The 23,306-nt window shown below is 41.0% G+C and overlaps 1 protein-coding gene across 1 annotated transcript in view; it reads right to left on the bottom strand.

Moving 5' to 3' along the window:
• ctsc (cathepsin C) overlaps window positions 1–3,789 on the bottom strand; it is a 48,482-nt gene extending 44,693 nt beyond the window's left edge. The window contains exon 1 of the mRNA XM_039744168.1: window positions 3,456–3,789. Within this exon, the coding sequence (XP_039600102.1) occupies window positions 3,456–3,615 (160 nt within the window). The 5' untranslated portion in view covers window positions 3,616–3,789. The remainder of the gene's footprint in view (window positions 1–3,455) is intronic.
• Between the last annotated feature and the right edge of the window lie 19,517 nt (window positions 3,790–23,306).

The following is a 23,306-nucleotide window of genomic DNA, read 5'->3' as shown; positions in this document are numbered from 1 at the left end:
GACAGGCAAGAGTGGGATATACCAGGCACACAAGACCTTAGCAATAGAGACTGGCCTTTGAAATGTGGAACGTAATTTAATAGACGGGGAAGGAGCCAAAACTCAGCCAATTGGTTGAAAAACAGGCTAGATATGGTCAGTCCCACCTCTACGCATAGCATTGGTTTGAAGCCAAAACTCTTGAGTAAAGGTGGTCTCTATTATATTCTGGAGGAGATCCTAGACAGGTGTGAGATTATTCAAAATCCCCTGGCTGGGTGCCATACACTTGCAGCTTAAGCAGGACTTCTAGGTGAAGAAAGAAAAACTGACATTTATTTGCATGTATCCTTGTATAATATTCATAGTACGCATCCTTTTAAGAGCAACAAGTTTCAACACTGAAAAGGGTACCATGCACTGACTCTAGTCAACATTCACCTGGGAACAATGGAAATAGCTGGAGGGTTTTGACTGGCAATATGCCAGACCTATATCAAAAGTGGTGAACTGTTACTGGATTTCTGTCAAAATATAAATGCCATGTTCAAACACAATGTTGCACATAATGTTATATTGAATATAACTCAGCAAAACACATCAAAGTCAAAGGGGAAGGACAAAATGAACTAGATTTGAATGGATTATAATAGTGCAATCATGTTTAAAGTGTCCCTGAGGGCTAGGGAAACATCTACCAAGTATACTGGACCTATCATTGTGGCCAAAAGGGTGACTTAAGTTGTGCAGCAGTACTGCCAACCCCTGTACTACCATGACTCTGTAAGATCAAAGAAGAAAGAACAAAGAGATGTGCAATCATATATTTTGTCAAAACAATGCCGAAATCATAGTCAAAAGTCAGAAAAAAATGTGTAGGTCTTTTAAAGGCAAAAATTTGAAGTGTTTTGTCATGATTGAAGCCTCTGGCTTGTTCTATTTTTTGAAGCTGCAATTAAGGGTCTCCAAGTTTTGTTGATGCTTCCTCTTTTTCTTCTATCAAAAGCACAGAAATGGCTTGTAAATATAAATAAATCTTTTGTTATTATTTTATAGAGTGTTGTGGGATGTGTGGGGAATCAGGCTCCTTCAAGGTTTATCATCTCCACATGGCTAATTATGCATGTATGGGGCATGCACCTCCCTCTCTTATACTGATGTAGAACTCGAAGATCGAATTGCACATTTGAGATAACTCATTATTTTTGTTGTATTTGTTTCATAAAATTTAAATTTTGAGAACCTGCATTATTTACTTATCTATAATGTCTGTAATGAAAATTTTCAGCATTATATACCCAGGGGGCAGTCCCATCCAATGCTGGCTGTTACATCTCTGGGGGATGTTATGCTGGCCTCGCTAAAGTACTGTTGGCCACTGGGGAAAAAGTTTTCCTAAACTGGCTGAATTATCAGTAAATAATTCGACAAACAAGAATACAGTGTATTCACTGCGAATAACACATTGGCAAAATTCACTAATCAACGTTAGTAGGTAGATGACCAAAGGACTGGACCAGGATTTATTCTAAATTGCTTAATCTGATTCAGGATAGCTAAGATTTGGAGTCTACCGTAGTAGAACTGTGCAGAAGTCAAGAACCAAGCTGGAATAATTTATATTCATTTTGTAACTCTTAATAATGAGCAAGATGGGCACCATTTTTCATTTTGCTTGCAATTATACATGCATAGGGCATACACCACCTTTATGTCTCACATCCTGGAAGTCTCTTTAGAAAAAAGTGTCAGCCAAGTAAGAAAACTTTAGTATGGCATAGTGATTTAGGATAATAATGTCAAATTCTGAGGTTGTGGGTTCAAATACCACTAACAGACACTGTGTGACCATAAGCAAGTACCTTCACCTGCCTGTTCTCCAGCTAGAAAAACCAAAAGTAACACAACTCAAATATTGTAAGTTGCTTTGAATAAAGGAGTCAACCAGATAATTAATTTACATTTTGCTTGAACCACAATCCATAATGAGAACAAACTGCTATAAAATAGATGCCGAAATAAACACCACACTAAGGCAGTTAGTGTACGACAAGAGATAATCACATTTATTTTTTTACTACTTTTCTATACTATTGGTATGAAGCAGCATGGTTTGTGTGTTGCCAAAACTGTACAGAGAAATGTTCAGTACTAAGACACACGGTGTCTCTCCTATGGTCCCTAGCATTCCTATAAATATGTCAATCTGTGGCAGTTATTTATAGTAATGGTTAGCTTTGTTATCTGCTATAGTGTAACTATGAGCAAAGCCCTGAAAATGTTTGTTTTTGGGTTTTTTGCAGGAGAGGTAAAAGTGAGACTCACAAAATCAACATGCTGGGTGTAATGTCAGAATACTATCACATTAAAAATTCACAGGAAACCTAAGCAGTGATTACTGAAACACGAATGAAGGAGAGAGTCGAAGGCTACAAAAGACACTTCATTAGTCTGTGCTACTGATTTAAAGTAGGGTTTTCAAGTTCAGTCCTGGGGCACCCATGTGGCTGCAGAATTACATCCCACAAGCTTGTACTTATATGCAAGCCGTCATTTCCCAACTTCTATGTTTTATCTTGCTACTTCAGAAATTATCAATTGATTATGCTAAATGGATGAAGCAAGCATTTATGTATGGTAGATGGGAATGCATTTGTTCTTTTTATCACGCAATTTAATTGCTTTTGCTATTTTGTTTTGTAAATGTTCAAGGTTATTTAAGCCATTATTTGCTAATAAGTACAAAAGTGGATGCCACATAAGTAGCTGCTGCCCCATTAACATTCAGCATCATTTACAAGTGTATCAAATCTACGATTCATTTGTCATTATTTGGATACAATTAAGTGAACAAATGCCAGAAATTGAGGTAATTAAAAAGAAAATGACAAACAGAATAAAGCATTTAATGCTATAACCAAAAAAATGTATTACTTAAATGTAAATCTCACAGTACTACACTTTACAGAATGCAAAATAATAAAGGTAAAAAGAAAACAAACTTTTAAAATCAAAGTTAAAACTGACTCACTGTTCGTAAAGTTGGTTGGGTCGAAATCCTGCAGTCAAAGTGTCAGCTTCAGGCCGTAACTTGAAAACCTCTGATTTAGAGTATAAATGCTGGTGAAGTACAACTGTTCGCCAAGTTCGGTGAACTACTTACTTGTGTGCCTTACCAATATGAAATTTGTGTGCAAATTATACGAAACACCCTGAAAGTGTTAAATTATGGATGCAGCTAATAATGCGAAACATTATACGAAAGCGAGTTCATATTCATATAATTAAAGACGATTTTAAAGTGTAACTTTATGCAGTGTATATATAACCATTTTAATATTAAAACACGTGCGATATTCATATATTAACATTAAAGCTAAATGACCTAACAAAAGTTACAGTAACAACGTGCTTTCTTCTGCGTAGATGCTCAAGAAATCTTTTAGCTTTAAATATATATTTTTAAGCTCACTTACCCATCTTGGAGCAGTCGACCGTTCGGTCTTGCCCTCCCTTTGCCACCTGGAATACCCAGGTACCCAGCAGTTGTTCGTAAGAGCAGTTGGCGGGTGTATCACAAACCGCCCTGTGTGCCCCCCACGTAAGGGCACAAAGTAAGAATGTTGCCACCTTCATCCTTGTGGTCAGCAAATATAAATGACAATGTCAAAGTCTACACGGTGAAATTACAATCCTTAAGACGTGGTTTTCCGTTAAAGTAATCGGAAAGTGGACACTAACAGAAACGTTACTGCACTTCCTCAAGTTTTCAAGTATAGTTCCTTGAAACGACACCTGACTGCGTGCAGTCACGTGATCCGCTCACGCGCTCTTTGGGAGTTTCCGTTGCTCGTCTTTAAAAAGTAGGCGTACAAAAATGAAACAGAAAGACAGAGAGTCGTACCATTACATTTATCATCTATAAATATATGACTTGAAATGGATCATTATCTATTATCTGTTAAAGTATCTGTTGTATTCCTCCCCAAATGTGCTAAAGGGGATTTGCGAGTGTGATGATGTTATGAGATCTGTTGGCATTTAGAAATACATTTAAGTGAGGCCAGCTGTCAGTGAGAGAAGAAAACATTTATACATAAGATAGAAATGTTGAAAGTTGCAAACAGAATTTTTAGAGAACATCCTTTCATATATTATATGACTCCCGTAATCCAGTTTGCGTCCCCGTGTCCAGCGTCTACTTCAGCCACATCGGGCACAACGAAGAAGCCGACATTGAGCAAGACTCATGGCTTACACAAGTATAGCAACCCTCATAGGGGATAAGCAAATTGTAACGTGGTAGAATGAAGGAGCGTAGCTAAGTAGTGCAAAGATTATCACCGCTGACTAACAGCCTTATGAGGCTGGGTTCAAATCCTAGCCTAGACACTGCGTACATGCAATTTAAACACTTTTGTACACAAAATCTCTGTGGAGATTTTCCTACCACATCATAAAGACGTGCATGTTCGGCTAATTTGTAACTTTAAGATGGCTTAGTCTGCGGTATGTTAGTGATAGTGCTCAGTGATGAACTGATACTGCGTCTACCTGCAACAATTTGACCGATGTTGCTAGGAGAGACTCTGTCCTTCCACATCAATACACATTGTCTTCTTTTTTGTTGTTATGATGAGAAAACCTCATAACATAACAGACAATCCCACCATGCAGTTTTGCCTGACTGATCACCTTTCAGTCACTCCTAAGCAGCCACAGCCCAGGAATCACTTTCTTATTACATTACTAATCTACATTGACAAATACACGGAATGTATTCTGTCCCATCACCCCAACTGCTCATATTTATTGAAAATAAATTTCTTGTTTCTTGGGGTCTTGAAATGTTGCTGACAAATGCACTGAAAAAAGCATATAATGAACAAATAAAATAAGTGTAGTCAAAACCTAAAATGCTAAAAAAAAGTTGATTTTTTTACTGATTATCTAAATCCAAGCTTCATATGCACAGTTTTCTACAAGCAAGCACTGCACACCATGTTTTAAACTTTTTATCTACAGTATACATCAAAGGTTTTACTTACAAATGGCAATTTTTTTTATCTCTTTTACCCAACAGTAATAAAATGTCAGATATGGTTTCCGTACTAAGTCTTTCAAAGTCACTTTTGCATGTATATTAAATGGCTGAACTTCAGCAATAAGGAAGTTCATACATCCAGGACTCAGAAATAAATTTTTGTTTGCCAAATATATATAAAACTTATGCCAAAACACTCTACAGGGTTCACGCATCACTATTCATGACCAGGTAAAAATGTCTACACAAAATACAGCATAATACAGTTCTGTCAATCATTTATTCCACTTAGTCAGTGAGCCTTCGACCTTTGCTCCAGAATTAATAAGAGATCTGGTACAGAGAATTTTTAAAGATCAGGTTGGGATTATTTGTAGGGGGTCTCCAAAAATCACATCCTAAACCAGGAATGCCTGCAGAAGACAGGGAATAGTTTAGTGATTAGTCCTGCGGCCCACTTAAAGGAGTGCCCATTGGATGACCAAGCACCTCTGTACAACTGATCCCCTACTTTAAATGAAAACGATTTGCTATCCAGCCCTACTCTTGCACTGCCTCCATTTAAATAGCTTGATCCTGTAGCTTTATCCAAGGACCTTTTTTTAGCCAGGAGGACTTCTGGTGGCATCAGTCAGTCACCCATGTTTCTTTTGGTGCTCATCTACTGTACATGAACTGGCCCACTAAGGAAACGTTTGCTCAAAATGTCTTTGGTTATTATTTTACTTGGTGCTTTACAAGGCAGGCAAACCATCATAAAATATTGTAATAGATATGCTCAGTTGCTATACTTGTAATATTAGCTGTATAGCTGCAATGTAATTAGATGGAAGTCACTGCCCTTATGATAAGAGAATACATCAGGGAGTGTATGAATTCCCAAGTTTACACATCTGAAAGACAGAATGACATAGCACGAATAGGCAAGTTTGTTTAAGATCAACCACTGCTTACTGAATATTTGTACAGAATGGAGTGGCTTGCTTATTGGAATCACGCAGAACGATTCATGCCTGTTTAAATTCTTACCCGTATATCAGTTACATATGTTTTTCAAAGTTGCAGGCAATATCAAAAGCATGTCAAATTATAAAAATTGTGGATTGAAGTGAAACTGAAAGTACAACTGCAAGGGCCAGTGCTGTCAAAAAAGAATTATGTAACCAAAGTAATCTTATACTGTACATACAGTATTTTGTGCAAAAAGTTTTTTTTCTGTTTCAGGATTACACTGTAAAGGTTTAGGAATCTATACTTATATATAAACACTGCACTCGCATGTTAAATTAAGCTTCCAGGACTATCCCAAATTCATTAATAAAATTTAAAAAAATATGTATTCCATCTTTGTAGCCATCAGCACCTCATTTTATTCAGTAGGATATCCAGCAACATGTGCTATAATGTAATCAAATCACATTACTAGTGTGCAGTGTCCTAGTATATAGTCATTAATTGCTTCAATTCCCTTTCAGTCCACCAATCCTGATGAGAACTGTGGTGCCAATGTGCTGATTTGGACAGACCGGGCTTTCCCATCAACAACTTACTCTGACTCCTCCAGTGGAATTTGTAGATACTTCCAGGCCATTTTAAAGAAAAAATTCTTTCTAAGCACCACCAGGGGTTGTTCCACATTTTCCCTTACTTTAGCTGGACCTGGTATACTATGAACATTAATATTCTCTGATCATCATTTCTGATCATCTCAGATCAAATTTCTCAGTAAGAGTCACAGCAGCAGCAAGCCAAACAGGTCAGCCCGGGTTTCCATGTTACCAGCCACAGACTCAATCTCTTCCTGCAGAATTCCCATTCCCTAAATTCTGCCACAGTGTTTCCATCTTGATCTGGAGGATCGACTGTATTCCAAAGGTTCTCATAAAATGCCATGCTTCTCACTCCATCACAGATTGTCAGCCCTGTGACCTTATGAAGAAACTTAATTTATGCTGCTTATACTTGCAGCTTTCAGTCATTATCTACAGTTTATGACCATAGGAAAAGACAGAAATGTAGATCAACTGGTAAACTCATAAAATCCCACAGAACAGCTACCAACACTCCAATTCACTTGCCTAAGATGGCTGAATGCTCTGAACAGCTGTTTGATTCATATGTGCAACCAACATTCAAAGTTTTCCTCTTGTCCACTGGAGAAAATTCTAGTTGCACAGCCCTCAGTATCTCCACACCCGCCTGAAACCATAGTAGGAGAGAGACCACTCCTTAGCAAGAAGTTAATTTATTTTATTAATATAAATGTTTGTAATGATCCGTTGGAAAGACATGCTTTACAAAATACATTACCATAGATGATGCACTGAAAACATTAATGGTGAGTTCATACATACATACACATACATACATACATACATACATATATATATATATATATATACACATACATATCTTCATATCTACATATCTATATACATACCTACATATACACATATATATATACAGTACATACCTATCTACATCATATATACACACACATACATACATACACACACACAAATTATATATATGTATGTATGTGTGTGTGTGTGTGTATATATATATATATATATATATATATGTAGATAGGGTGTGTGTGTGTATATATATTGTGGTGTTTATTCTTCCCCAAAGAAGACAGCACAAACAAAAACAAGGTTTTGGGGACCGTCCCCATATATTGTCATCCAGACAATAAAGAATGTAAATGATTCAGAGTTTCCAAAAGTAAAACAGTGAACAACTTTCTTTGACAAAATGGCGGCTTTATACAGAACAGGATTATGGTACAGGAAATGGTTGGCAGGAAGTGACGTTGGAAACAGGAACCGGAAACAACGCATCATGATTGGACGGAAGTGAGGTGGATTGATGGAGCCGGAAGTGACATCATCATGGTTGGCGGAAGTGACGTCGTCACGCCATTTTGGAACCTGGAAGTGGAGGAACTATTTTTCTTCAGGTGTTCTGTTGACCAAAAGAGATTTGGGTAAGTACCACGTGATAACCCTCTATCTCGCGATGTTTCACTCACCTTTAGGCTCTTTGACTGCCTCCTAATCGCACATGTGTGACATGACCCCCCCCTCAGCCCAGACCCATCGGGTCGGGCGACCTGCACCGAGAGGTCGTGGACACGAGAGAGAGCATCTGCGTTGGCTTGCAAGGAACCTCTACGATAAATGACACTGAAACGATAAGGTTGAAGATCCAAAAACCACCTAGTGATGCGAGGGTTAGACTCCCGATGAAGGGACATCCACTGTAAAGCAGCATGATCCGTCACCAGAGTAAACTCACGCCCCAATAGGTAGTACCTCAAAGACGTGACAGCCCACTTAATCGCCAAGGCTTCTCGCCCACCGCAGCATACTTGGTCTCCGGTCCAGCAGTTTCCGCTCAGGTACATAACAGGGTGTTCAGCACCATCAACGCATTGGCTCAGCACGGCACCCAAACCTGTGGCGATCGTCGGTCTGGAGGATGAAAGGAACAGAAAAATCAGGAGAACTTAAAACAGGTGCTGAAGTAAGGGCCAATTTTAAGTCACTGAATGCTTTATCAACCGAAATGTCCCATACCACTTTTAAAGGTGCGCTTTCCTTGTTAAATCAGATAAGGGCAGCTATTTCTGAGAAATGCGTACAAAACGCGATAGTAACCTGCCAATCCCAAAATGCTTGAACTTGCCTCTTATTCATCGGACGGGCCAATTCAAAATGGCATCAATTTTAGAACATTGTGGTTTAACAACACCCTCCTACTAGGTAGCCTAAATATTTGGCTTCTCTTAACCCAAAAAAACATTTCTTCGGATTAATTCGAAGACCAGCAGACGCTAGCGTGGAGAGTATTGTTTGAACCTGCCATACATGATCCTTCCACGTGCTGGAATAAATGACAACATCATCTAGGTAGGCAGCACTATATGAATTGTGGGGCCGTAGCAGTGTGTCTACCAGACGTTGGAAGGTAGCTGGTGCCCCGTGCAAGCCAAAAGGAAGGACCCTGTATTGCCAATGTCCACTGGGAGTACTAAAAGCGGCTTTTTCTTTGGCGGAGTCCGTTAAGGGAATTTGCCAATACCCTTTGGTCATGTCAAGAGTAGTTAGGAATTGAGCGTTCCCTAACCGATCAAGTAAATCATCTACTCGCGCATGGGATACGATCAAATTTAGAGACCTGATTAAGTCGACGAAAGTCATTACAGAACCTCCACGACCCATCAGGTTTAGAAACTAAGACAATTGGACTAGACCAAGGGCTATAGCTCCTCAATAACCCCAATTCCAGCATTCGCCTAATTTCCAACTCTACTTCCGCTTTGCCTCGGGAGCCTATAAGGTCTCTCTCTGACAATCACTCCAGGGTCAGTAATAATGTCGTGAACAATCAGCGCAGTACGTCCAGGTAACTCGTCCACAACTTTAGGGACAGACAAGATAGCCGCCTCGAGATCTTGTCGTTGTTTAAATGTCAAATCGGGCCAAAATTAAGGTGGGCACATGACATAAAAAGAGAACGAGGCTGATTGGACGAGGGATCAGGTCCCTGTCCTTCCATGGTTTCAGCAAATTAATATGATACACTCGTTCAGTCGGTCGCCGATTAGGTTGTTTAACCAAATAATCAACGAGACCTTTTCTTTCTTTAATTTCATAAGGGCCTTGCCAATGTGCTAACAACTTTGAATGAGAAGTTGGGACAAGCACCATTACACGATCACCCGGGACAAATTCTCGAATGGTGGTGTTTCGTTATAATAACGGGACTGCGCTGCTTGTGCCTTTTCCAAATTTTCTTTTAGAATAGGTCTGATTTTCTCTAATCTATCGCGTAATTGCGCGATATATTCAAGAATATTTGAAGTAGGGAGGACCTCCTCTTCCCATCCTTCTTTAACATATCCAAAAGCCCCCTGGGTTGTCTTCCATATAATAATTCAAAAGGAGAGAAACCAGTGGAGGTCTGAGGGACTTCCCGATAAGCAAACAAAACGAGAGGAAGCAACTGATCCCAGTTTCTTCCATCCTCGTTAACTACCTTGCGTAACATCTGTTTTAAAGTTTGATTAAACGCTCCACCAACCCGTCAGTTTGGGGATGATAGACAGACGTTTTCAGATGTTTTATTCGAGTAATTTGGCTACTTCCCTGAACGTCTCCGAAGTGAAAGGAGTCCCTTGGTCCGTTAAAACCTCTTTGGGGATCCCAACACGGGCGAATATCCCTACTAATTCCCGTGCGATGTTTTTCGATTAGCTGAGCGCAACGGAACAGCTTCCGGAAACGAGTGGCATAATCTACCAGCACCAAAATATATTTAAAACCTTTTAACGAGGGTTCCAATGGTCCTACGAGATCGACACCGACTCGTTCAAAAGGGATATCAATAAGGGGAAGGGGAACGAGAGGAGCTCGCGTCCTTCTTGGAATCTGGCGAAGTTGACACTCCGGACATGAAGTGCAAAATCGCCGGACCTCCTCGTTAATTCCCGGCCAATAGAATCGGAGTTTTATTCTCTCTAATGTTTTTTCGGAGCCTAAGTGGGCTCCTAGAAGGTGAGCGTGTGCTAATTCACACATCTTTCAAAAGTGCGTGGAATCAACAACAGCGCGCACTTCTCCCTCATGTTCTGCCACTCTATATAATAATTGTTTTAAGTACAAAGAACGCATCGGTGGCATGGGATCCAGGGTTGTATAACCCTCGGTAGATACTATTGCATTCCTAATATTTTTTAAGGAATCATCGGTCCATTGTTCTCTTTTAAAAGACGATGGTGTTAATAGAAATTGGGCAGTTAAGTCTTGTATTGGGTCTTGTGCGACCTCAAGGGGTGTGGTTTCAGTCACCACGCCCTCTACGTTAACTGTACTAGTTCCCGCAGAGGTCGATGGGACATCAATTCCTTCGCATTGGGTACCCGTATGGGTCCGTGCTACTGTGGGACATGGCGTGGAGGCAGTCGGAGCAGTATTCTCCATTACTAAGCCTAAATGTTTTTTAGGTACAGTTACGTTATTACCGCTGGTAATTTTATTCCAGTCTCTACCCAGTATAACTGGAAAAGGGGATCCGGTAATACAGCCATGGCCATGCTCGTAAGGTGATGATTTACCGATACCACACATCTGGCAGTTTTATAATACCGGATATCCCCATGAATACATTTTAGACTAGTTTTTATTCTAGTCCACTGTTGCGGTAAAACGAAACGGGTAGCAACAATGGAAATGTTACTCCCGGAATCAAACATTGCTCTTACCTTCCTGCCATTTATAATAACTGCACCTGTATATGGAAGAGATAAAGGATTAGTCACAGTGGCACAATACCCTTCTCCCTTAACTAATGAGCAATCCATGGGCTCAAAGGAACAGTTGGGGGACAGATGTCCAATCTCCCCACACTTGAAACAGCGGGGAAGATTAGCACCTCTGTCCCGTTTACGGACGGCAGGCTCGGGAGCTTGTCGGGTGGGCTCAGGAGCTGCCCCACGTGCCTGTTGGGTTCGACGTGAGAACCGTTCTGATTTCCCTGATTTGCAAGCCGCCCAGTGGCGCTCTGTGATTTGTATTAAGGTGTCCATGTCCTCGAAGTTTTGTTTGCGGACTTGCTGGGCGATATGGTCAGGGAGGGCATGCACAAAGGTTTCACACGCTATAAGCTCGGCCATCTTGTGCGAATTATTAATGTCGGGCCGTAGCCAGCGACATACTTTCCCCAGGCTTCAAAGCCCTGGGTTCTTATCGGTCTCTCCGGATCGAACTGCCACTCCCTCCATTCTCTCGCCTGCTGTTCCGCAGATACGCCGTAGCGCTTGAACACCTCCTTCTTTAGAGCGTCATAATCAGCAGCCTGCTCCTCAGTTAGATCATAATAGGCTCTCTGCGCCGTCCTTCAGGTAGGGAGCCAGTAGGTACGCCCATTCCGACCTCGCCATGCGTTCCGCTTAGCGCACGCTCAAGATCAAAAAATATGTTTCTATATCGTCCGACTCCGTGAGTGTAGTTATGGCAATAGGAGGTGGCCGAGCGACCTCCGTCCGTACTCCTGCAGCAGCAGCACGAGCGCTGGCTTCTGCTACTTGGGTCCTTGTTTCGCCCATCTGTAATTTCAGGGTTTGAAGATCGCCCATGATGGTGTTGAGAACGGTATTCAGGTCCTGTTCCTCCGACATCTTGAAGCAGACGAAAAACAATCCTAGCCGACTACGCCAATTGTGGTGTTTATTCTTCCCCAAAGAAGACAGCACAAACAAAACAAGGTTTTGGGGACCGTCCCCATATATTGTCATCCAGACAATAAAGAATGTAAATGATTCAGAGTTTCCAAAAGTAAAACAGTGAACAACTTTCTTTGACAAAATGGCGGCTTTATACAGAACAGGATTATGGTACAGGAAATGGTTGGCAGGAAGTGACGTTGGAAACAGGAACCGGAAACAACGTCATCATGATTGGACGGAAGTGAGGTGGATTGATGGAGCCGGAAGTGACATCATCATGGTTGGCCGGAAGTGACGTCGTCACGCCATTTTGGAACCTGGAAGTGGAGGAACTATTTTTCTTCAGGTGTTCTGTTGACCAAAAGAGATTTGGGTAAGTACCACGTGATAACCCTCTATCTCGCGATGTTTCACTCACCTTTAGGCTCTTTGACTGCCTCCTAATCGCACATGTGTGACAATATATATATATACACATACATACATATATACACATACATATACTTGTGTGTATGTTTGTATGTGTCTATATGTGTGTGTATAGCTTTGGTCACTGAGTGCAAGGGAAAAATAATAAAATATAGTGTATAAGTTATTAAACAGTAAAACGATAACGTTTCAAGAAGTACAGGTACATTGAGCACTACTGGAGTGGTTGCGGGTAAACTACATTTTAAAGACGGTGTAACACAACAGGTAAGTAACTAACAGCAGCTAAAATGTATATGGATCATCTCTCGGTAGTAGATCGCTTTTGAAAGGCGCTACACGACGGCTGTGGTATAGAAATTACATTTTCTATGTGAACGTTCAAATTTGTGCCTCTGGTAATGTGCCTTACCGGCATTTAAAGAAAATTAGTTTTGTGTCCTCTGCAGTGTTAAGAGAGAAAGGCTTTGGTTTGGCATAAAAGGAAAAAGGTGTAAAGAAAGGAAAGTTGCCTTTTTCTTTTATATAGTATAGAGAGATGTGTTCGCTGACGTTATGATCGCCTTTTGGGGACAGTCGCGGTGGGTCTTGTGTAGACTGGTGAAACATCCCCGCCATTAATCGGCTGTGATGGCACTGTCAGTCCTGCACTCGTGTGTGTGAATTCATAATCCGAGTTTAGGACCTCATAATCGTATACGTGCAAAAGAAAGTGTGAATCACCTTAATATTATTTTGCCGTGGTGTAGAAAAGGGGTCCTGTGTTTGCACTTGTCTGGGCTATAGCGCAGGGGGAGGATGAAAAAAATTAAAAGTGCTCACTTTAACTTAAAGCAGAAGTGCAGTCAGCGTCTCAAAGGCCGGCACAGCTATGCACGCGCGCTGGCTGCTCGACTTTTGCTGTGCAGGAGACCCCAGTTTTTGCAGACACGCTCATGATATCAAAAGTCTCAGCTCTTTGGAGGTAATTCATATATTATATATATAGCAAAATACCCGCCCGAAGCGGAGAAGTAGTGTGTTAAAGAAGTAATGAAAAAGAAAAGGAAACATTTTAATAATAACGTAACATGATTGACATTGTCATGAGTGTTGCTGTCATATATATGCCTGCCTAAATAAGTCACGCTTTGCTCTTACTTTATTTACCGTTCATTTAATCATGGCTAATGGCGGAAAAATTATAAAATGGAAGGAGGATGGCTTTACCAAAACAATTATTGATTGCGAACCGATTATTCATAAAGCTTGAATTGGTGATCTGTTTTTCTGTGTTAACCTCATATTTTTTCATACTTCTTCTCAAACTAAGGTGGTGCAAGGGTAAAATGAATCGGGATGCACTGATCAGTGTAATCGGTGTACCAGGAAATCATGCATTGACAAAAGCTCCCCTTTGCTTGTAATGCAAAGTGTGATTAAATGCATTATTTTTTAACGCGTTATGGAGCACATGCATCAAAGCTTCTCAGCTGTGCTTGTGCTAAGAAAAGGAAAGATTTTAAAAATAACGTAACACGATTGTCAATGTAACCTTTTGTAAGTAGTGCCTGGAGGATTCAGTGTGGAGAAACTCTAGAGAGAGCCTGTGTATTAACTTGTGGATTTTTCTGTGAGTATTTGGTGGCAGTCTGACGAAGTTGCTTCGGAAGACGGCGTTAGCCACGGAGCTCAACTCAGAGTGAAATGGATGAATGGGCGGGGAGATGATGACGTGACTCCCCCACCCGCCTTAACTGTCAATCCCCCACAAACACAGTCTCTCGGAATTTGCATAAGCACACCCTTCACCTACAATTTTAACTTAGTTACAAAGTGATCAAAACTCTCGTTTATATCCTGCGTCCTCTCATTAAACTTGTATCCCGCATTACCTGTGGGCATGTGAAACGCCAGCGGTAGCCTGTCTATGAACTTAATTTAAAGTTTAGGTTTACACCGTGCTTTCTTTCCGAGGTAGCAGCACTCATGAATATGGTATTATATGTCACTCGCTCGCTTCTTATTGTTTCGCTGCCTTCTCAATTATATAATGCATGTTTTCTTAAGCGCTTTTGGAGGTCTTCCTGGTTTTCTACGCACTGCGTTGACAGTCAGTTCACGTGATTACGTGGGAGGCGTGATGATGTCACACGAAACTCCGCCCCCCCACGTCATTGCAGCTCAACTCCATTACAGTTAATGGAGAAAAATACCTTCCAGTTATGACCATTAGGCATAGAATTTCGAAATGAAACCTGCCCAACTTTTGTAAGTAAGCTGTAAGGAATGAGCCTGCCAAATTTCAGCCTTCTACCTACATGGGAAGTTGGAGAATTAGTGATGAGTCAGTGAGTGAGTGAGTGAGTGAGTGAGTGAGGGCTTTGCCTTTTATTAGTATAGATATATATATATATATATATATATATTGTCAGGGATGCCAGGGGCCATGACCCGGCCGGGACGACAGGAAGGATCGGATGTGGGTCTGCACCCACCCTGGATCACGTGGGGGTTGCCTTCCGGGTTGTTTTGGGGGCCACGGGTACAGGACATGGAAGCCCTACCCTGTAGGGGCCCGTGGTCACCGCCAGGAGGCGCCCCAGTGCCTTGGGGACCTGGGAAGATTTATGACGGCGCCCGGAGAGCAGCCGGGAGGACAGCCGGCACTTCCGCCACGCTGGGGCGTGGCCAGAAGAAGATTGCCGGGAACACCTGGGGTTCATCCGGGTCCTCTATAAAAGGGGCCGTCTCCATTCATTCGAGGCTAGAGTCGGGTGGAAGGAGGACGAAGCAGGAGAGAGTGGAGGCGGCCCGAAGAAAGGCATTTGTGGCCAGGACTGTTTGGGGTTGTGCACTTTGAACTGGGTCTGAGTGACCATTATTTGGGTCTGGGTGACCAAAATACTTGTAAATATTGTGTTGAATAAACGTGTGGTGGTTTTAAACAACATGTCCGCCTGTTTGTGTCCGGGCCAGGTTCACAATATATATATAGTGATACCCAAGGGTGTTTACAGCCCCCCTAACCCTGACACAAACAGGTAGGATGCACAGGTTTTGCCACACACCACACAGTTTATTGCCTTCTACAACACAAAGTAAGGTACAGAGTGCAGTCCCTTCATTGCCTCCAGTCCTTCCACCTCTCCTCCTCCTCAAGCTTTGTCCTGTTTCTCTCAACTCTGGCTGTTGACTTCTGCCGATTGGCCCCTTTTTATAGGGCACCTGGAAGGACTCAGGTGCCCAACATGCTTCTTTTGGGTGTGGCGAAAGTGTGGCCAAATAGGGCCCTGAAAGTGTCCATGCGCCCCCTGGTGGTGGCCACGGGCCCCAGCAGGGTTGAGCTCCTATGGTCATGACCTGTGGCCCCACAGGAAACCAAGAGGGCTGCCCTCTGTTGGTCAGGGGGAGAAACTGTCCTGGAAATAGTCTCTCCCCCAGTCTTTCCATAATCATGGCATCCCGGCCTGGTAAGGGCTCCGGCTGTCCGACACAATATATATATATATATATATATATATATATATATATATATATATATATATATATATATATATATATATATACTAGCTGTCCCTCATGGCTGCACCCATGTAGTAGTGAAACAAGACAATCTTTAAAAATCAATAGATGTTAGCACTGTATCTGATCATGTTCAGGTCTGATGGGGGAGCATCCCCCATGTGGGGTGAAAGCACATGGCCATGACATCTCTGGCAATCAGCAGCTACACTGTAAAACACATGTAGCTCGAATTTCTCTCTAAAAAATGTCAAACATTACTCCTTTACAATCTGTACAGTAGATGATAATGTCTGTTGAACAAACGAGTATCACTAGCTAAGCAGAGACAAGGTACACTCCAACAAGTGGCAAGAGGTAGACCGATTCAAATGCAGGCTGGCTCATAATTGAGGAGGCCCCACCTCCCGCAGCATCTCACTCAGATTTGCGCAAATAAATCGGTACCACAAGTGAACTATGATACTTAGCCTGATGAGAGAAGTGACAGAATCAACCGGAATGTTATAGAAAATTTGATCTAAATCTGTTAAGTAGTTCTCTCATGAAAAGTGGACAGACAGATAGACACTGGATTTTATATATTGTGAAAGCCATGGGAATGTACAGCTCCCCAAACCCGAATACAGACAGGCACAGAGACACAAGTCCAAAAGCAGCACACAGTTTATTTCCTTGTGGGGCAGCTCCCCACTTCAGAGCACAGTACACAACAAACAATCAACAATACTGCTCAGTCCCTTGTATTTCTTTCTTTCTTTCTTTCTTTCTTTCTTTCTTTCTTTCTTTCTTTCTTTCTTTCTTTCTCTTCTCTGCCGCCTCCACTCTTCTCCACGCAAGCTTTGTCCACCACCTCCTGACTCTGGCTCCTTGAATGGAGTGCGCTTGAATGGAGCTCCAGGTGCATTGTGATCCTCTTCTCGGGTATGGCGGAAGTGCTGCTGTCCAGCCTTCTTCCCTGGTCTTTCCATCACAAGGGCCCCAGCTGTCCGCTACATTGTATATATTGTATATACTGTATATATACCAGTAACAGCACACTGCACGATAACATGCAGTGAATACACCTGACTTCAGCATTTGTAGTTTTCATACTCTTTCTCTGTACGTTTAGGATTTGTTTGCTCAGAGGTTGGTGCACTTGTTGCTTCCTAAGCAGCTCTCCTTTTCTCCACCCTTCCAGCCTGCTTCTTCTCTCCTTTTGTCAGCATCTTTCACTTTAAAACTGATTAAGTCAGTGTTTGTGTTGCAATTACTCAGTACGTTTTCTTTAATTTTTTACTTAAGATGGCACTTAAGTATTCAATCTGGCTCAAGAATGATTTAACAAATGAAGAGGTAGAGGAAGTGATAGCAAAGGTAGTAGGGATGAGAACGGCGTCCATATGCATGCACTGCACTGCCGCCCTGCTAGCTGCTGCCGAGAGTTGATTAACCAATAAAATAAAATAAAAGAAAAAGAGGAATAACCTTGGAGGTCAATTATCAGTGGATAGTAGACATCACGTAGTATATGTGTATCAAAACTCAGGTCAATAGGTCAAATGGTTTGCGAGTTAGAGGTGATTTAAAATCCTGGACAGACAAACGAAAAGCCACAGTAACATATTAAAAATATAAAGATATACACAAAGTATATGTCATCTTAGAAGAAAGGATTCAAGACAGACAAGACAGAGAAACATAAAACAAAGAAGAGGCTCACTGTTTACTGGCTATTTAGAGTTCAAATTTACCTTTGAACACATTACCTTTTCTGGTGCAAGAGTGTAGATGGCGAGTTCCCTTCATGAAGTAATGTTGCTAGTTTAGGGCATCAAGCTCCAAGGTTCTATGGAGATCATTTCCAGGCCAAAGAAGTGTGTGAGCTCTTTGCTCTGCAGAGAGTGCATGACTTCTCACCCAAAACAGAGTGGCTTGTCAGCTTTCATCTTCCCCAAAAAGAAAGCTGATCATCAGATTTCTAGTACCCAAAGGAGAGCAAATTTTCAGCCTTTAGCTGCCCTAGAAAGAAAAAAAACAGATGAATGCAGCTACTGTATAACCTCTGGTGATTGAATTAAGGTCACTTCTAGTTATAAAACCAGTGCCTTTTCATAGGCATAGAATATAGCATCACATACAGACATAGTTTCGTTTTTGGTTGCAAGCCTATGTGACGAGTGATCTGTGGTGCTGCACCGATTTTAAATAAATAATTGTGCCCTGTGCAGGTGCAGGCTCTAAGTGGATGCGAGGCTGCATAAGTGTGCTTTGTTCTGCGGTTAGTGGAAGCACTGGCTGGCCTCTCCACATATATGTGCAGAGGCAGGTGGGTCAGTCAAGTGTCTCAATGATGCCCACCTTGTCCTACAATAACTTATAGGCACTGTAGGCAGGGCAGTTACACTGGGGGCCATGCAGATAGCATTGCCTGGTGACATTATTTCTGTTGTTTTGGAAGGCTTTATTATTATCATGCTTGTCTACTTGACATCAGAATCAAAAGGTTAATGGTGTTAATGGCATTACCATTCCAGCAACTCCATAAAGCTTAATTATGCATATTGGCCTTTTATGAGGTTTATATGCTTTATGTATTTCATTGATGGTCATCATTTTAAATGGATTTATTCTAATTTCACATTAGGGGACCATATTTATTTTTTTCTGATTAAAGACCATCAAATTTTGGTTACACCACTGCAGAGCAGGTAGGTAGAAGGGTTGCACCGTAATACAGTGGTTAGCATAGCTTCTTCACAGATGCAGTGTCCTGGGTTTCAATTCCATGCACAATTGTTGTCCATGTGAAATTTACACATTCTCTCTGTGTCTGTCTGAATGTTCCTCCTGGCACTCTAGTCTGCCTCCTACACTCCCAAAGATATTCATTTTAATGAATTGGAATTAGGTGTGTGCAGAAGTAGGGCCTGTAACATCCAGGGCCATTTCCTTTGTTCCTTGCACGCAGTGCTGCTGAGATATGTTCCAGCCCTCATGACCCTGAATTGGATGCTGGTATGCCAATAAATGAAAGATGAGATGACAATTTGCAGAAATCCAGTATTCTCCCATACGTCTATTAGAGAAAATATAGTCTCAGGTGAAACACCTATGATGACCATGATGTTCCTTTAAAGGAATAGGATGCTGAAAGACTTCCATGAACTTATGGGCCTTTAAAGACAACAAAAGTCTGAACCATGCAGGGACAAGAGCAGCCGCTGCAAGGTATTGTAGCCGGGTTCTCTATAGCAAAATTAAGGCAGACATTCACTCTGAAAATTACTCTAGGGCTTGGCCAGAAGATAATCAGACAGGGTATTTAAAAACCACCACACCAAAGAAAGATAACTGATCCTGGAGTATGGAGAAATATTTGAAGTGTTCTCGAATAGGTGGGAGAAGAAAGCCAGTGTAAAGAGAAAAAGAGACTATTAGACAAGTAAGAAAGGGAGTGTTAGTATGTACATTACATCCCAATAAGCATAGGGGGGAATGGAAACTCTGTATAGTCAGGCTCAGAAAGGCAGAAGAGTTTTGTTTCTGTTGTATTTGCTTTTGCTTGCATTTATTTTGCTAATAAAGATAACCTTTCTGTTTATTTTTGGCCTCCTTAATATTATTCTGGCTGTTAAGCAATTCTATCATGGGCTGCTCTTGAACAGAGATTGGGATAAGGAGAACACGATGTACAAATAAACAGTACAGTAAAGCAACAAACCTATAGCCTTCCCAAGGCTATCCCGAATGGCTGTTGTGCTCTGTCTAATAGACAGAATGTTTTGTCCACTTGCCCACTCTATCAATATATGTGCCTCCTTCTTACCAGCCATCTTTCTGATTCGTTGTCTTTCTCTGTCAGCCCTGAGCTTTCATTTTCTTTTCAGTTGAGGCTTTGCCAGAACTATCTTTCTGACTCCAGACTTTGGTTTTACCTGCACAAATTTCTGATGTAGCTGTATCCACTGCGTACTCTGTGAACATTATGACTAATAAAGGGAAGACATTTCAATTGTCTACGGAAAAACAATAAAAATTAGTCAGGTTTTGAGATCCTGCTTTCAAGACATAAAATATTATTTACATTTTTAAGATACTTTTGCTGGTCTCACTTTGGCATGACCTTAATGATCTCTCACTTTCTCCCTTTCCTGATACTGTAGAGCAGGGGTGCCCACTCTTTTTCAGCTTGCGAGCTACTTTTAAAATGACCAGGTCGAAATGATCTACCTACTTTAAAAATACTATATATATAGCCCCAACCTGCAGGGGCTCGTGGTCACCGCCAGGAGGCATCCCAATGCCTTGGGGACCTGTTGCCTCAGCACTTCCGCCACACCAGGAAGTGCTGGGGGGAAGAATTAGAAGGATACCCGGAGAGCTGCTGGGAGGACAGCCGGCACTTCTGCCACGCTGGGGCGTGGCAAAGAGGAGAATGCCGGGAACCACCTGGAGCTCATCCGGGAGAGTATAAAAGGGGCCGTCTCCCTTCATTCAGGGCTGGAGTTGGCCCGAGAAGAGGCATTTTTGTGGCCAGGACTGTGTGTTGGGGTTTGTGCAACTTTGGACTGGGTCTTAGTGACCATTAACTATTGTAAATATTGTAAATAAAACGTGTTGTGGTGAATAACAACATGTCCGCCTGTCTGTGTCCGGGTCGGCTCCACAATATATATATATATATATATATATATATATATATATATATATATATATATATATATATATATATATAATAATAAAAGGCAAAGCCCTCACTCACTCACTCACTCACTCACTCACTCACTCACTCACTCACTGACTCATCACTAATTCTCCAACTTCTCATGTAGGTAGAAAGCTGAAATTTGGCAGGGTTATTCCTTACAGCTTACTTACAAAAGTTAAGCAGGTTTCATTTCGAAATTCTACGCGTAACGCTCATAACAAATAATTATTGGCATATTTTCCCTCAGTTTAAAAAGGTTTAATTTTCTTCTTAATAAAAATTTTAATGCAGTACTTCAGCTGGCTGGTATTTTGCTAGTATATATATATATATATATATATACACACACTGAATAGATAGATAGATAGATAGATACTTTATTATACTTTATAAATTCACATAATCCAGCAGCAGTATACCGATACAAAGAAACAATATTAAATTAAATAGTAATAAAAATGAAAAAATGAAAAAAATGAAAAAAAATAAAAATAAAATTAATGTTAGCTTATTAATGTTAGAATATGCTTTATACATAAAATATATGTTGTCGTACCTTGCATAACTGAATAACCTTTATGGCACAATAACAATTCAATACATTTTTGGTCACTACAGTATTTGGATTTAATAATCTTCATGTGGGAAAAGGTTGTCTCGCATAAATAAGTACAGCCGAATAATGCAGTCAAGGAGGTAGCACATTTCCTCATGTTTGGATACTTTTCCTCTGTGAATAAGTTCCAAAACTGTCTAAGAGCCCCAGACTTCAGCTGAATGTCATCCTGTAGTGTCAAAATATCATCCTCCACTGTAGAGGAGTTTTTGGTGAAACAGTACTGCAGTTTTTAATGCGAGTGAATCACCCTCAACATCTTCCCTAAATGGATAGCACTTAAATGTAGTCATTGGCTCAAGTAAAGCTGAGTCTTGAAACCGTCTAAGTCTGACAGGCAATTTTCAATCTGCTCTGTAGCGTATGCTGACAAGTTGCGCACACTCATACGCTACAGAGAGAGATTGAAAATTACGTCTCCAGCTCTGACGCAAGGTTTGGGATGTTCCCCAAATATCACCCGGAACGATGCTTCATGTGTCTGCCTTTGCTTTTGAATTCAGCCAAGTGAAAAATGACGGGTGTCCGATTAACTGCGATTTTAGTTCCCTCTCCTTTTTCTTTCACAGATCGCTTTTCGGAAGGAAGTCAGTTTTGCAGTTTTTATGAACAGTTCGAAAGTGCCTTTCTACATTTTTCTTCTTTGGAATAGCAGTGATAGATTTGACAGATCAGACAAACGCACTTCGATTGTGACCCTCCCCAAACATTTTTATTTTAATTTCTTCTTTAGTCGATATAAATTGGAAGGCTAACTAGATCACTTAGCCTGAGTTTTGCAGTATCTCGCGCGTTTGATCGTGCGTGCGGGATGACCAGTGTGTTAGAAGAAAAGATATCTCGGACTGGCCGCCCTGTATGTCAATCAAGTGGCAAATGCCTTAGGGAGGATATATGATAGACTAACATTTAAAATTTTTTTTTTTTTAATGCAACGAGATCTACCTGCACACCCTTTGCGATCTACAGGACGATCGCGATCGACGCATTGGGCACCCCTGCTGTAGAGGGACAGCCATTCCCAGTAACTGCTGGGTCTCCTGCCTTCCAAAATAGCAGTGCAACATTGATTAGACAAAGTTTCTCTCTCTCTCTCACTCTCTCTCTGTCATGTTGGATTTGGTACCTGCCTAATATGATTACAGGAAAGAGAGCACACAAACAGGATATATAGCATCCTAGTGATCCCTATTCTGCCACATTGGCATGTACAGAACCTCACCTTCTGGAAAGAGTTTGACTCTTTGTTTTCTTTTCCTTGAAGCCTGTGTCATCTTGATGGTGTTCTTGACTTGGCATTTTTTTGCCAGCTGGACACCTTCTCACCACATACAAACTCAGAAATTGTTTCTGCTCTTTTCTAAAAATGCTGAATTTGTGCAGTATTATGTAGGTTGTAAATGATTAGGGTAAATGAATTAAGAGTCATTGAAAATGTGGTGAAGCAGAAATATTTTATAATAGGGATTAATTACAAAGCACTTATGTTGTGCTTTATACCAAAAATAAACTCATGGCATGTCATTTTCTGTTCTTTATTGTCTCATTTTAAAGCAAAAATCCGAACAATGATAATTTAAAGTATCTAATAATAATGATGATAACGATGATAGTAATAATAGTAACTATTATTATATTTTTGATAGTCAATTTCAGTCAAGGCACTGAAACTTTAAAATTGGTTCACAAAACTTAAAACTGCAGTGCCTGAAAATTAAGTGACTTGCTTGAGGTCACACAGTACCCTAGGGCAGAAATTGAACAGGAACCAATAATAATAATGATAATAGTCATAATAATAGAGCCATGG

This window comes from Polypterus senegalus, chromosome 2 (assembly GCF_016835505.1).
Source record: "Polypterus senegalus isolate Bchr_013 chromosome 2, ASM1683550v1, whole genome shotgun sequence".
Taxonomy (NCBI): domain Eukaryota; kingdom Metazoa; phylum Chordata; class Cladistia; order Polypteriformes; family Polypteridae; genus Polypterus; species Polypterus senegalus.
This window is presented reverse-complemented; position numbering and strand designations above follow the sequence as displayed.